The sequence below is a fragment of the Cystoisospora suis genome (genome assembly GCF_002600585.1).
Source record: "Cystoisospora suis strain Wien I chromosome Unknown contig_1149, whole genome shotgun sequence".
NCBI classification, from domain to species: domain Eukaryota; phylum Apicomplexa; class Conoidasida; order Eucoccidiorida; family Sarcocystidae; genus Cystoisospora; species Cystoisospora suis.
The window spans coordinates 8668-22497 of record NW_027153950.1 but is presented as its reverse complement, the minus strand read 5'-3'; the positions used below and the strand labels follow the sequence as shown (position 1 = coordinate 22497).

Here is a 13830-nt window from a genome sequence, read left to right as displayed (position 1 = left end):
CGCGCGCACTGTACTTCGGTTTCTAATAGATGTTTACTTGGTTCTCGGCACTTGTAGGAGAGCGACGCGTTTCACAGTACAGTTTCTTGTGCCCCGGCTGAACCCAGGACCGCTGCCGTTGGCTGGTTTGTACCTTGCTTGCCAAGTAGACGTTGTGGCGTTGTCACTGCCCTTATGCAAGAGCGTTTGCATGCGTGAAGTCAGAAGTGGTGAAATCCTTCTTTCCCGACCGGACCACCCTTAGGCACAACGTGCGTGGCGTGCGCCGTGTTTGTCCGGTGCGAGGAGAAGGACCCCGCGCGCCGTTTCGCGAGACTTTGCTGGGCACGATTCGCCGTCCCACCACATGGTCACCAGGAAACGAACTTCATGGGTCGTTCCTTCGAGAGAGTTCCGGGAAAATTCCAGTGGGGCGGAGGAGGGGGGGGGAGACGCTACTCCGGCAGCACAGTATACTGCTTGTGGCCGTCTTCGGACGTGGAATACGGTTCCACGTGAACAGTCGATGTAAAAGGAGAAGTGTGCTTGAGCACACGGTCTGGTGGCGAGAAGTAGAGTGTTGGATGCTCGGATGCTGTCGACTGGTTTCCGCACAGGGAGGCTCCGTGAAGCACGTGGCGATACGGCTTCATCAAAGCCTGAGGAAACACGGAACAAAGCAGACGAGGACAGAGCAAAGAAACAAGCAGAAGGGCGTATGTCGGGCAGCGGTAACAAGGACGGGGGTAGTACGCTGGCTGACTTGAAGTTACTCAATCTGCCTGAACAGGAACTCAGGACCAAACAGCAGGTGGGGACTATCTTGGGTTCACGCGCTCCTCCTGTGAATATTTAGTCAGGTAGTGAGAGAGTTGTAGTGCCCGCTCGAATCCCTGGTACTTCTGCTCTTTCGGGGGAAGGGGACGCGGGTATGTCAATAACTATGGACACCATGACGTAGAAGTTTCAAGGCTAGCGTATCCCGTTCGACTACCCTGGGTGCGAGAGTGACACATCCGAGATGAACTCTGCTCGGGGTTGCGGGAGACTTCCTAACCGGTACGCATCTGATTTGACTGACTGCTAGAACGGTGCGGTGTTTTCGGTTCCTCTCGCTTCTACTCCCCTGTGGTCGTGCGACTCAGCATGCGTAGAGGGCGGCAGAAGCGCAGCACTTCTGTCCACACTTCTGATATGTTGATCCGTGAAAGGGCAACGGCAACGGAAAGACGGATTGTGGCTCCCTCTGAGACCCTGTCGTCTTTGTAGTCTCAGTGTAGAATGAATTCTTGTGTGTTTTCCAGGAGCGAGAACTTGAGCAGATCCGGAATCACTACCTGGGTATGCGGACCGAAAAAAAGAAAATTCAAAAGCCCTCGGAAAAGTTCCGGTACGTCACAAGTCCCAGTAGCCTCAGTAACTGGTGGTGGTCCTTGCGGCGCTTCGGCGATCCGAGCTTCGCCAAACAGACGAAAAGCTCTACGACGAATGTCCTTTGTGAGTACTGAAACAAGAAGCTGTAAAACAGGGTGTGGGGTCAGTACGCATCGCTCATTCGGGCCTGTCTCTATGGACGGGTTTTCGGATCCGTGCACTCGCGAGCTTCGCTTATCTCCTGTTTCGTGCGGAGAGCTCCTTCTTTCCCTCCTGGTGGCTTGGAGAGAAAATAGACGAAAGCAAGCTACCGCTCTGGAGCCCGCGCACGTGATTCTTACGGTGGTTCAGGCCGTGTGGAAGATGGTAGGGCGTGTGTGTATCATGAGTCATGTAAGAGCACGGCACTCAGACCGTACAGCCGTCCGAACGAATGAATAAGCGAGGCTGGGTACCCCCGAGCCTAAGAGCAGACCTGAAAGACGGAGCGTCGTGGGGTAGCAAGTAAGGAGCGTCGCTGTGCACGTGTAGTGCCTTGAGATTCTTATGTATGCTCCAACGGTACCCTATCTCCTGGTGGGCAGCTCGTGTCTGGCTGAGGGGGCGGCCAAGTACCCGTGTTCACGTTCGGATACCGCGCTCTCGGCGGCGTCATTCAGACGACGAGTGGTGTCATGGTTGCAGGAACATCTTCAATTTTGAGTGGAACGACTCCGAGGACACATGCAAGGGCGACAACAACCCTCTGTACCAGGAGCGCATGGAGCCGCAGCTACTCTTTGGCCGCGGGTAAGCATACTCTCTCAGGCTTATGTTTCTTCGTTACATGCAGCAATCCGGGACGCTCTTTGTCACCGGATGCGCGCGGGTTCCAGCTATAAACTCCAGCCTCTAGCGTTTGTATTTTCACGGCCCTGCTCTAGGGTCGAATGCGTCGGCTGCATTCTTTTGCCCGACTGGTAGCAGATAGGGACTCTCTGGTTGCCCTTCGTCGGTTCCTACGATGATGTTCTTTCTCACCGTCGATGCTCGTTCTACTTCTCCCTTTCCTCATCGGGTTTGTTCCCGTGCCGCGGCACCCACAGCTTTTTCATCAGCAGCGGCCCACTTGCATGTTGTGCCCTTAGCTCTTCGTTTCCCCCTTCGGCCGCTCTGCACGCTTTTCGAGACAAGAATCCACTCAGCGGCCCAGGAAATCTCTTCTAAGAGGTCGCTGTCTCTGCAGCCCGACTTCCACGGAGGTGCTTTAATCCCGTTTTTGTTCGCCCTCGTCCTCGTTTCTCTGCCGGCTCGGTGACGTAACTGTGCCGTCAGTGTGGGGTTCGGTGCTTGTGTCACCTGGGCCGTTTTTCGGTCTCCACGGTCTTTGTACCCACTCTCCCTTTACATCGTCGGCAGCTCGAGTAGCGGGTTCAAAAGTTGTGGTTTCCTGTGTCTCACGGAAACATGAGGCGCTTCTTTTTCTTTACCTACGCCACTCATGTTCCTCAGCTTTCGAGCGGGCATGGATATTCGAGAGCAGCGGAAGCACAACAACTTCTACGACGAGCTGGTCAAGCGGTAGGTCTTCGTCGGGAAAGTGGCCGGCAACAAAGTTGGTTCAGTCTATGGCCATCCGGCCCGGGTCCCGCCGGCGGTTCCCATTTTTCTCATCGTTCATTTCTGCGACAGGGGGGCCGCAACAGTATTCGCTTGCATCTGTAGGGGCTCTTTTCTTTACAAGCGTCAGCAGGACGGGAAACGGGACAAGATGGCGTTTCCTCTTCTCTTTGGTCAGTTTGTGTCGGGCACTAGATGGTGATACTCTCAGGTTTGCGTGGCTGTTGTCCGTCCAGAGACCGACTGCATGTGTTCATGAACTGGTCGAAAAGAATATTTCCTTGAGTTCCTGCGAGCCAGGAATAATTAGGAGGAGGCAGGGCCAACTCAAAGTCAGTGGGCGTCTTTTTCTGCAGGAGTTTGCTTCACGAGAGCTCGCTCGGACGCAGCGGTTGCAGTAGCCACAAGTACCTCAACCGCTGTGTTTGATGTCTCGTCAGTCTCTTTCAAACGACCGCGTCCGACAGCCTTCTACTTGTCAAGCTTCTCACTCGGTCCCATGAGCACCGGGGGTTCGCCGCTGGTTATAGTTTTTCCTTGGTTTCTGGACAGCCCTGAAGCAGTTCTGAACGGCTGCTAGTAACCCACTGGACCCAGTGCTTGCTTGTCCATTTCTCCGTTTGTCACAAGCCGCCAGGAACAACAAAGGCTGGAGGCCGCAAGAGGGGCTGCTGAAGCAGCAACAGCTGCAGCCGCTGCCGCGACTGAGGCGGTGAGAGCTGCACGGGAGGCCCAGAAGACTCGGGCCCGTGAGAAGGATGCAGAAGAAGAAAGCCGAGGACATTGGACTACCAAGAAACGCGAGGATATGACGGACAGGGACTGGCGCATCTTTAGAGAGGATTTCGAAATTTACATCAAAGTAAAGACAGCAGGGGACGAGTAGACTGAAAGACATGTTTATGTTGTGTTGTTTGTCTCTGATGCGGGTGCTCTGCTATGTCGAGGTATGGGTAGATCTGCTGACGTCTTCTGTTCATCTTACAGCAGCACGGCGTTTGATAGCATTGTTTTTGACGGCAGCACCAGATTTTCCAGAGATTTTGCCAAGCAAAACGCTCCGATGTGTCCACTGGTTGCAATGTCACCAACAGAACAGTAGGTTTCACCTGCAAAGTGAGAGAAGAGAGCAAGACAGGCTTTCAGGCTTGAGTTACGTTGCTGAGTGTCGATCTTCTCACCATTGTGGAGGTTCCGCCTTCCCCATCCAGACAATTCACGAGTCCCGTAGGGGCCCAGCAGCTCCCCAGGAGTTTCCACCGAGAGAGCTTAATTAGCCGCTTGGGTGACATGGTGTCTGCGAGTGAAGAGGCTCTCTGTGTCGGTTTTTGCTGAAGGTGGGATGTTTCGAAGGTGTCGCGCTGTTGAACCCAAGTAAATTATTTCGTTTCGTAAAAGGTAGAGAGGGGAACCCTGGTGTGGAGATGCTGTTGCGGTAACCAGAAATGACTACTTTGAAGTACACGCGCGGTTGTTGAGTCGTTTTGAGAGCTGACAGAGACTCTCGTGGTCTTTGGCGGGTGGGATTCGGTTTGAATCAAGTTTGCTGTCTGCGTGTTTGTCTATCTGTATCTCCGATGATTTAGGGTGGTCGAGTGCCTCCTCCAATACGAACCTGGGCAGAGAGTGCATTGCCGTGGGAGTTGATCGAGGCCGTGAAGCGCGCAAACTATGAACGGCCCACGCCTATTCAGATGCAGGCAATTCCAATTGCTCTTGAACAAAGGGATCTCATTGGCATCGCTGAAACTGGCTCGGGTAATATGCATGTCTGCTTTTGATGCCGTGTTCCTTCCGGCGACTCTCGCCGATATGTGAGCATGCGCGCCCCTCGACTGTACTTGCTCGCGACGGCGGGCGCCTAGTACCGTCCTTTTGGGTCGGTTACTTGTGAACGAGCATGCGCTGGTGAAACGGGTTCGCATCACGACAACGTCAGCTAATCATTCAGAAGGGAGCCTCTGGTTCTAGCGCTTCAGCAAGAAGGACTACAACCGCTGACGCCTTTTCTGCCTGCCGGTGGCAGCGCGCGGGGAGGAATAATCGTAGACTCTGGGTTTCTTTTGTGGCCGTCTGAGGCTCTGCGTACGTGGTCTCATGCCGGTGGTGAATCTTTCTCTCAGACACTCTCGTGGTGTGTTGGCGGGCCATGTCAATCCCTTCTGTCATCTGCATGAGGCGCCACCCTTTCACCGAGCTCAAGGCATGTACCGCGGTTCCTTGGCTAAGAGACCGTCCGCAGCACAAAAGAAGGGGAGGGAATTCGCGCAATTTTGCCCCGCCTTAGAGTCCATCGGTTGTCGCTCGCTCGGCCCGGGTCTTCAGCTTACTGCCAGGTGGAGGTGCGGCAACCGTGTTGTCCATCTGTATGTTTTTCAAGGAAAAACCGCGGCCTTCGTGCTACCAATGCTGACATACGTCAAGGGCCTTCCCCCCCTGAATGAAGAGACTGGACAAGATGGCCCGTACGCTCTCATTCTTGCTCCTTCACGGTGAGATGTCCCCACGAAAGAGGTCAAATGCATAAAAGGACGTGTAGGCAGCGTACCGACAGGAAAGGTGATACCATTTCAAGAACTAAAACGACTTCTGAGTGGCGTCCGACAGTAGCTCTCATGAACACCTTCACAGCTTCGGCAATAATGGACGATTGGCTAACAGTCTTTTTTGTAGGATGCCCACGGAACGACGAGTTCCATATTGGCAGTAACACGCGTTAATGAATGCTTTCTCTAGCAGTTTTGCTCGCAGCTTCCCGCTTCAAATATAGAGGGGACATTTCCGTCTGATTTGCGTTTGTGCTGCTGTGCCCGATCTGTACACCACTGCGTTACCGGCGTGTCGGTCCGAAGAGGACGTCGCCCTTTTCTGGAGAGTTGCCACAGTTTGTTCCGGGTGACTGGAGTTCTCGCCGGTGGCGAGCGGCGCCTGAGGGTATTCGGGTTCTAGTATCCGTATGCAGTGTTTCAGCGTGGACAGCGTGGCACCGCAGAAAATGGTTTTTAGAGGAATTCTCGGACTCGCCCGCTTACTGCGTCTCTGACCTTGTTGAGCGGACAACATTGGCAGAAAGAAGTATCCGGCCCATCGACTGAGCTCTGCGCGTAGCGTGGCCTGTGTATGGCTTCGTGCTTTTTTCTGGAAGAACACGGGAGCCGAGTTGAGGGAGCTGCAGACGACGACTCGTGCCTGGCTGTGTCTGCACAGAGAGCTAGCACTACAGATCGACGAAGAAACTCAAAAGTTTGCGTCGTTTTGCAAGTGCCGTACCGTCGCGGTCGTAGGTGGGCGAAGCGCGGAAACACAAGCATTTCAACTGCGAAGGGGGTAAGGTAGACCACTTACAGCTCACGGCTGGTGAATCTATGTGTGCCGTTCACCATTCTGTTCGCACACGTCCCTCAGCCGTACTGCTTACTTCTTTCTCTAGACTTCCACCTTTTTCCCATTAAGAACTAATCGCCGAACACCGACAGGATCTGGTGACCATCAATAAGACAGACAGTTGTATGTATGTACAGGGTGCGCTTGTGATCCAAGCCCCGCTGAAGTGACATCGCAGCCCGGAGACGTCCCTGCGCTCGCAGATAACTGGTGACTTAAATGAGTCCAGCTCTCGCCCAGAGTTGTCACCAGCACTTTCGGAGGTATCTGAACACTTGCTGTCCGGTCTCGGTGTTTGCTTTTCTGCAGAGCGGAGATAGTGATCGGGACTCCTGGGCGTGTGAAGGACTGTCTTGAGAAGGCTTACACTGTATTGAACCAGTGCAACTACGTCGTGCTCGATGAAGCAGGTATGAATGGTTAAAAGCCAGACAGTGTCCGAGCTCTGGTCAGTCGCTCGTGGCTGGAGGTTCCGCGGCAGGTGTCCTGCGGACCTAAGGCGTCCTAGTGACGCAGTTCATTCTGTTTGGAGAATGCACTGAGTCCCAGTCGTACAGAGTCCGCACAATCGGGAAGTACAGTAAAGCACCAGGAGAGGCCAGCTGATGCAGAGGGACGGCATTGCAGTCAGCGTACCGAAGGAGCGGTTCTTTACTTTCCAAGGCCGAGGGACGCCACTGAAGAAGTCTCTCGTGTGTAGACGGGTGTCAGATGTCTTTTGGCAGACAATGCAGTACGTTCTGTTTCCGCGTGCAGGCGTGCTGCATGCAGTGAGCGACACTGTCACAGCAGAAGCTCAGCCGTGGCTCTTACGGCGGAAATCTTTTGTTCAGAGGGTGAACAGTGGAGGCCAGAGAAGCTCTGGGGACCAAGCTGGGGACCCCTGCCTTCCTTTAACGGCGGCGGTTTGTCTAGAAAACTCTGCTGTCTCCGAGCTCCAGTAAAAATGTGCTTCGCCTGCTCAGTCTGTTAGTCGTGTACACAGCGTAACAGTCACGTCCTCAAAACTCTAAGTGAAACTACGGATGTTACCGGTTTCTTGCGGCAATTATCTGTTTAGATCGCATGATCGATATGGGTTTCGAGGAGATTGTTAACTTCATCTTGGATCAAATCCCAACTACAAATCTCAAGAGCAACGACGAGGCTCTCATTCTGCAGCAGGCAAGCATCGTCACAAGAGCAGCTGCGTAACTCGTCAGTCTAGTGTTGCGGTTCTTACGCACGCCACATCCGGGACACCACCATGTACCTCACATGACACGAGTTTCTCCATCCAGAGTATTACAGGTCAATGCTTTGTACGGAGTTTCAGCAGTCGGGGATGCCGTCACAATTCATCCCTGTCAGGATCTCTCTGCCGGCCTGCGAACTGCTCCAGTTTCCGGCTGTGCCGACGCATGGCGCCATGACCGTCCTTTTGATTCAGGAAAAGCGTCTCATCACGATAGGAGAGTGGGTGCAGCTCATCGTAGTTTCATTCAACCCGAACGATGAGGGTTGGTATTCGCCGGACGTGAGGCAGTCGTTCTTGCAGTCTTGTGCGGTTTCGTGTTTCGACGACGGCACTTCAGAGTTCGTGGGAGTCATTCAACTTCCGAGTGCTTTGTTTCCTTCAGGAAATGCAAGCGAAAGCGGGTCACCGGCTTTTTCGTCTCACCCAAATGTTCAGTGCTACGATGCCCCCCGCTGTCGAGCGTCTTGCCCGGTGAGCCGCTGTGATACATTGGCTATGGGCCAATAACGGTGAACCGCCCGGCTGTCAGGGAACGAGCGGGAGCTGCTTCCGAATGCTCATATATAATATAAAAACGACTCAGTCGGTCAATTGTCCAAATGGGCACACCGGAATGCAATAAGCGTCAGTACGGCGCACTTGCTGCATGAAACTAAAGTGGCAGATTTGCCGTGGAGCGGTAGAGGGTGACTGGTGGAGGACTATGGCGTCATCGCCCGTCTCTGGTGTGCCCCAAAGCGAAGAAGACGTGAACGTGAAGGGCCAGTAGGCGTTAGTAGTCACTTGCCGACGTAGCATAGAGAATTGTGGCGTGGGGTGGCTGGTTCAGTTCTCCGGAGTTGTGTAAATTGTGATTCGGCTGCCTCTCAGGAAGTATCTGCGTCAGCCTTCCTACATTTCCATCGGAGACCCGGGCGCTGGAAAGCGTTCGATCGAGCAGGTTGTCGAGTTCGTTCCTGAGGCTCGAAAGAAGCAGCGGTTGCAGGTAAGTGTCATCGGACTCCTGATTCTTGTATCCTTGCAACACAGTCATCGCAGAGGCTCCTTTTCTTCGTGACTCAACACGTGCTGGCCTCGTGGTTGCAGCATCCAATCAGTAGGACGTTCACTCTCGGGTACGAGTGCTTCGCTTTCTCTCCGCTGCCGCCAGTCTCGGTCGGGCAGTGTGGACAGCATCGCTCAAAAAGGCTCAGCGGTTGTCGTCAAAAGTGTGAAAAAACTCCGGCCTCGGAGTGGAGGCCTTAAGGGATTTCTCTCGTTGCCGACGTACCTTTTGAAAGTGCCAAGCTGCTCGCCCCCGGGGGAGTGCGGTCTTGCTGTCCGTCCGCAAATTTGTGCTTGTCTTAGTGAGAAGGGTTTGCCATGCGACAACGTGCGGTCAGCCGCTAGTATCATATTCAAGACGTGGTTCGGGCGTACTGGTGAGATCGCGCTTTCGGCGGTGCTTCCGGGAGTGCCGCTCACCCTCGGTGCGTTTTGCACCGATAGCCTGCGCAGCGTACGCCAGTCCCCATTTCGCTTTGCGCTGAGCTCGGCACATCGACCAAACTGCTGCAACGTGCGTCGTGCACTGTTACATGAAACCTGCCGTTCTGGCTAGTCTTTTAAATGCGACAAGGGAGGACATTGCTTGATCACTTGGATGGCCTTGCGCAGACCCTTTGGTGCCCCGAGGTGGCGAGCGGCGGCGTGTGCGGGAATGAGGCTGGCTCATTTGTTGGATGGTAGCTTACCTGCCGTTTCAACGCAAGTGTATGGTTTCCGGACCGAGTCCTTTTTATGTTGCGCAGGAGCTCCTGGAGACGGCAACGCCGCCAGTGATGGTTTTCGTGAACCAAAAGAAGTCTGCTGATGCGCTTGCTAAGGTGCTCAGTAAACTCGGCTACAGGTGAATCGCTGCAGCTCCGCTTCCACGCAAGGGTGCTGGGACTCCCCCCGTATGACGATACCGAGCTCGCACACAATGGTACATATGACCTCACGTGTCTTGTTTAGAATCTGGGGTTTGCATTTTTTCGGTGGAAGTCGCTATCGTCTTCTTGACCGATATTCCCTCCCCGCCGAGTAGCAGACGGGCGCGAGCCGTGGGCGATTCGCTGTCTTCGGCTGCGCTTTTGTCAGTGGGCACAGGCTTCCAGAATTCGCAGGACGTCCTGGCGCACTCGCGTTGACACAACGTGAGTACACGCTGCGCTGCGCTGGAGCCGCCGCCTCGACGCTCCATACAGTTGACACGGCATTTTAAACATGGTTGCATGTTTGCATGCACACCCGATTTCCTGCTGTTAGCTCGTCGCCTTCACAGTCCCCTCGCTGGCCGCAGTGAAAAACGACCATGCGTCCTTCTGCGACGGATCAAGGCCGGGGAATTTTGTATTCTCCCTGTCCGGCCCTCTGAACTTCATGCTGTCTTGACTGCTTGTTCGGTTTTTCACCAGTGCGTGTTCTTTACATGGAGGAAAGGCGCAAGAGAACCGCGAGGCTGCCCTGTCATCTTTTAAGGTGAGCTGCGACGGGCCGCCCCTTCGCTGAAGGCACTGATATGACGGACTACTGGGGTCAGTGGTAGTATATCTTCTTAGCAACAAAGAGGTATAGAGGCGTCGCGTAGAGGAACTATCGAACCCGCTTTTGTTTACCATATCAGCCGCTGTCGCAAGTGGACCACGCCTGCGGTTATCCTTGGGATGCTGATCATCACTCGGAAACGGCGGCGACTAACAGAAGCACGGGCCGTTTGCGGGGAGGCGTCGGGGGCCGGCATGACTGTACTGAAACTTCTGTTCTTCTCGTGAATAACTTCAGTATTCCTCAGGGTCTGGCTCTTTTTCAGCAGTGGCGGCACGAGGCATTCATCCACGTTTTTTCGGTTTACTCACTCTTTCTGTGCGGACCTATGACACGTTGAGTGATTCTCTCGGGTGGTTCCTAGCGAGAGGCGAGGGCATGCCTGTCCACCGTCGGCTCCCTGACTGGGGTGTATGAGTACACTGCCCGCGGTTAACAAGAAGTTTATGCGACCTTCCGCGAGAGGCCCAATGCCCTGCAGCAGAACACTCCTGTTGGATAGCCATAATTGTTTGCGCGCTGTTTTCGTGTTGGATGCCGTCTTGCTCAAACTTCAGGAAGGAAGTCATGACGTGCTAGTCGCGACAGATGTTGCTGGACGTGGCATTGACGTGGAGGGCGTGCAGCTTGTCGTCAATTTCGACATGCCCAAGGATATTGAAGCGTACACTCACAGAATCGGTAGGCCATAAGGTGCCGGCAGTAGCGGCCGTGTATTCGATTTCAGTCTGGGGACAGAGACACGGCACCTGCGGTTGCGTGTGCTGCGGCACATGGTTGTTTAGGGGGTTGCTCGAGGGGGAACAGCCGCTCGATTTACGCGAGACGGTACTGAGTGTTCTTCACAATGTCGTGGTTGCCTCTCCTGTTCACCGTCACTTCGGCGCGGCGAGAGCATTTACTGGAATACGTCCCCAAAATTATCGATTGTCTGTGTATGTAGAAACCGTCGGTGGGAGGAAGTGACTACCGGAGAGCCTCTCTGACCGGCACACAGTCGTCATTGTCGGTGATTCCTTCTCGTTTGAATCGGATACTGTTGTCTTTCGATATGTTGCGTGATGTCTTCCTCTCAGGACGAACGGGTCGCGCCGGAAAGAAGGGGCTGGCAGTGTCTTTTGTGACAGACGACGACTGCGGTATATTCTATGACCTCAAGCAGCTGTTAGTTTCCACAAACAACATCGTTCCCCTGGACCTTATGCACCATCCTGCATCAAAGGCCAAGGGAGGTGACAAGAATCTCGTGAAACCGATCTGGTTCAACTGATTTCGGCGTTTTTGCATGCATATAGGAGAGGCGTTCTCTGGAAGAAGCCACCCTGCCGTGCTGCGTTTTCCACTATGTGTGATGCTTTCTCCCAAATGCTCCCACGCCGCCACCCTGGGGTGACGCTGTCGACAGCTCACGAAAGCGGGACACACCGCCACTGTGGTGTGCAACATTCTCGAAAAATGAAAGGCAACTCTTAGACACCGGCACCACGTCTGGCGCGCTTCTCTTTGAACCGTTGCTGAGACAGGCGTTCACTCCCTGCAGTCAGCGGAAGTTCTGATGTACCAAACCTACGCCTAAGGATAGCGCTACCAGCCAGGAGTGCACCTTCCACGAAACCAGCGACAGTAGAGTGAACGAGACGATTTTACCCCCAGACCCCGCGCCGAAAATTTCTTGGTAACACCGTTACCCTCCTCTTACTCGGCGACCTAGAGTGCGTTTGATTTGGTATCCGTCTTCATCCTGCTGCGGTCTTGAATCACGAGAGAATGAGGCGGTCCCTCTGTCACCGGTTTCAGGAGCGAAACAGGAAACACGGGGTGGATGAGCCACGACGGCGGGATTTGCATTTTTGTGGCCTTATTGACCACGCTTTCAATATACTAAAAGGTCCCACGTACCTTGTAATCCTTCCGCCGAATCGTGGAGAGCGATGCCAGCCAGACCTCCTCTCAGAAAAAGCAGGGACACAATTGACCCAGTCGTCGGTGCTGGACCGCGTAGCGCATCTGATATGCTTGAGCCATCCGTAGCCACCGCTTAGCCACTGGTAGGTTTGCTTCTGCCTGAAAAGTGAGCAACCGCAAAGAGGGAGTAGGCGAAAGGTTCAAGTGTTGACAAATAAGGCGGGCTGGGGGAAATCAACACAACAGTTGAAAGGGCGCTACCTTCGTGCATACCTCGAACGGCATCACATTAAACCCGCGCAGCGCCGCGCGTGTGGTAGATGCCGTCCGCTTCTCCTGTGGTGTCAGCAACGGCGTGGACGTTGACGAAGGATATACTATTGTTGGCTGCTGGCGATGAGCAGCTTCTCCTGCACAGGACAATACCCCGATGCCAACCTAACGTGCTACCCGCGTCTGCTTCGCGGGCAACAGCTGCGGACTTGCCCGTACCGGTCGCCACTGGCGACACCGTTTCACGCCTGCACTTCCGCTATACTGGACGGTTGGCTGGCCGACATTGCAATACTGGTGTGTGCTACGACCGGCGCTAACCTGAGGCGAAGGCTTCTCAGATATACGCTGAGTCCCGCAGCGGCCTCTTCATGCAGAGCCTAACGGAAGCTGCTTGCCCTCCCCCGCACTCCCAGCCTCCTTGGGTAAAGAGTTTAGAACGTAAGTAGGTAACGTCGACCCTGCTTAGATTACGGACGTACTGGAGGTAACACTCCTCCCTTTGTTGGCTACTCACACATCGCGATGGACTAGAGAAGTCCGAAGATTGATTGAACGGGTGTTGCCTTTCTTAAGGGTTAGTCGTGTGTTTCGGTGTGCCAGCTTGCATTGTAACACGGCGGCGCCGTCCAGGGCACTGCGCATGCGAGTTTCACTGCATGGGCCAAAGCGATCATGCGTTCTTGCCAACAGCGTTCTTCGCTAGTAGCATTGAATCCGAGGTTCGGCCACCTGTTTGCCATGGCTCCCACGTTCGAAAAGGGGACAGGCTGACGGTGACGCGGTAGCACAGGCTGAACGCTGCATGCCTCGAGCCACACCGGTGCTCCGCATGGATCTCTATCCAGTGCTTCAGCTCTGCCGGTGACAACTGCAGAGCGTGAAAGAACGGGAACAGGCACCTCTCTCCTGTTGGTATATAAACGGCAGGCAGCTGCGATGGCCCATCGCAAATTCGTCAGGCCCTCCCCCTGTGCGCCACTCGCCTCAAGTCCTGGGCCGCAAGGCCGTCTGACCCGTCACGGGCGGAAACGAAGAGTTTTCATCGTTGGTACACACAATTTTCCGAAGGCCTAGCTCGGGGGGCAGCAAGCAAGGAGCCGCCTTCGACAAGGAAGGTGGTCCTTCATTGGAGGCAAGCAGCAGCTGTCGCAAGGAGAGTAGGATGCTGTCCATGTCAGAGCCCGGCGTGCGCGGGTAGAAACGTCTAAAGCCAGGCATCTGCTTTGCTTTCAAGAGCCATGGCCTTTTTTTTGTCTCTCCGGGAGTCTACACCGTGGATGACAGCATACTGTCCATATAGACAAGGGAACAAGACTTACTGCCGCGCGCCTGTCCGGTGTCTGCCCTTCCTGGGGACGGAAAGGAGCACGCTCGTATCGTTGCCGTACAACGGTATCGCGAAGAGCACTCTTTTCCTGCCCTCATTGACCTTCCAGAGCCACCACTTTCCCGGTCTTGAAGGACGCGTAAGAGGCATTGCCGTTCGCCTATCGTATACAAAGCCACGA

General features: G+C 54.5%; 1 protein-coding gene across 1 annotated transcript in view; it reads left to right on the top strand.

Moving 5' to 3' along the window:
- The window catches only part of CSUI_002758 (dead-family helicase), an 11944-nt gene extending 429 nt beyond the window's left edge, over positions 1-11515 (top strand). The window contains exons 2-16 of the mRNA XM_068062957.1: positions 597-790; positions 1284-1369; positions 2038-2142; positions 2845-2913; positions 3583-3814; positions 4539-4710; positions 5333-5444; positions 6160-6279; positions 6646-6746; positions 7956-8044; positions 8448-8558; positions 9364-9461; positions 10012-10075; positions 10699-10822; positions 11218-11515. Of these exons, the coding sequence (XP_067925068.1) occupies positions 597-790; positions 1284-1369; positions 2038-2142; positions 2845-2913; positions 3583-3814; positions 4539-4710; positions 5333-5444; positions 6160-6279; positions 6646-6746; positions 7956-8044; positions 8448-8558; positions 9364-9461; positions 10012-10075; positions 10699-10822; positions 11218-11411 (1871 nt within the window). The 3' untranslated portion in view covers positions 11412-11515. The remainder of the gene's footprint in view (positions 1-596; positions 791-1283; positions 1370-2037; positions 2143-2844; positions 2914-3582; positions 3815-4538; positions 4711-5332; positions 5445-6159; positions 6280-6645; positions 6747-7955; positions 8045-8447; positions 8559-9363; positions 9462-10011; positions 10076-10698; positions 10823-11217) is intronic.
- Positions 11516-13830: the final 2315 nt, after the last annotated feature.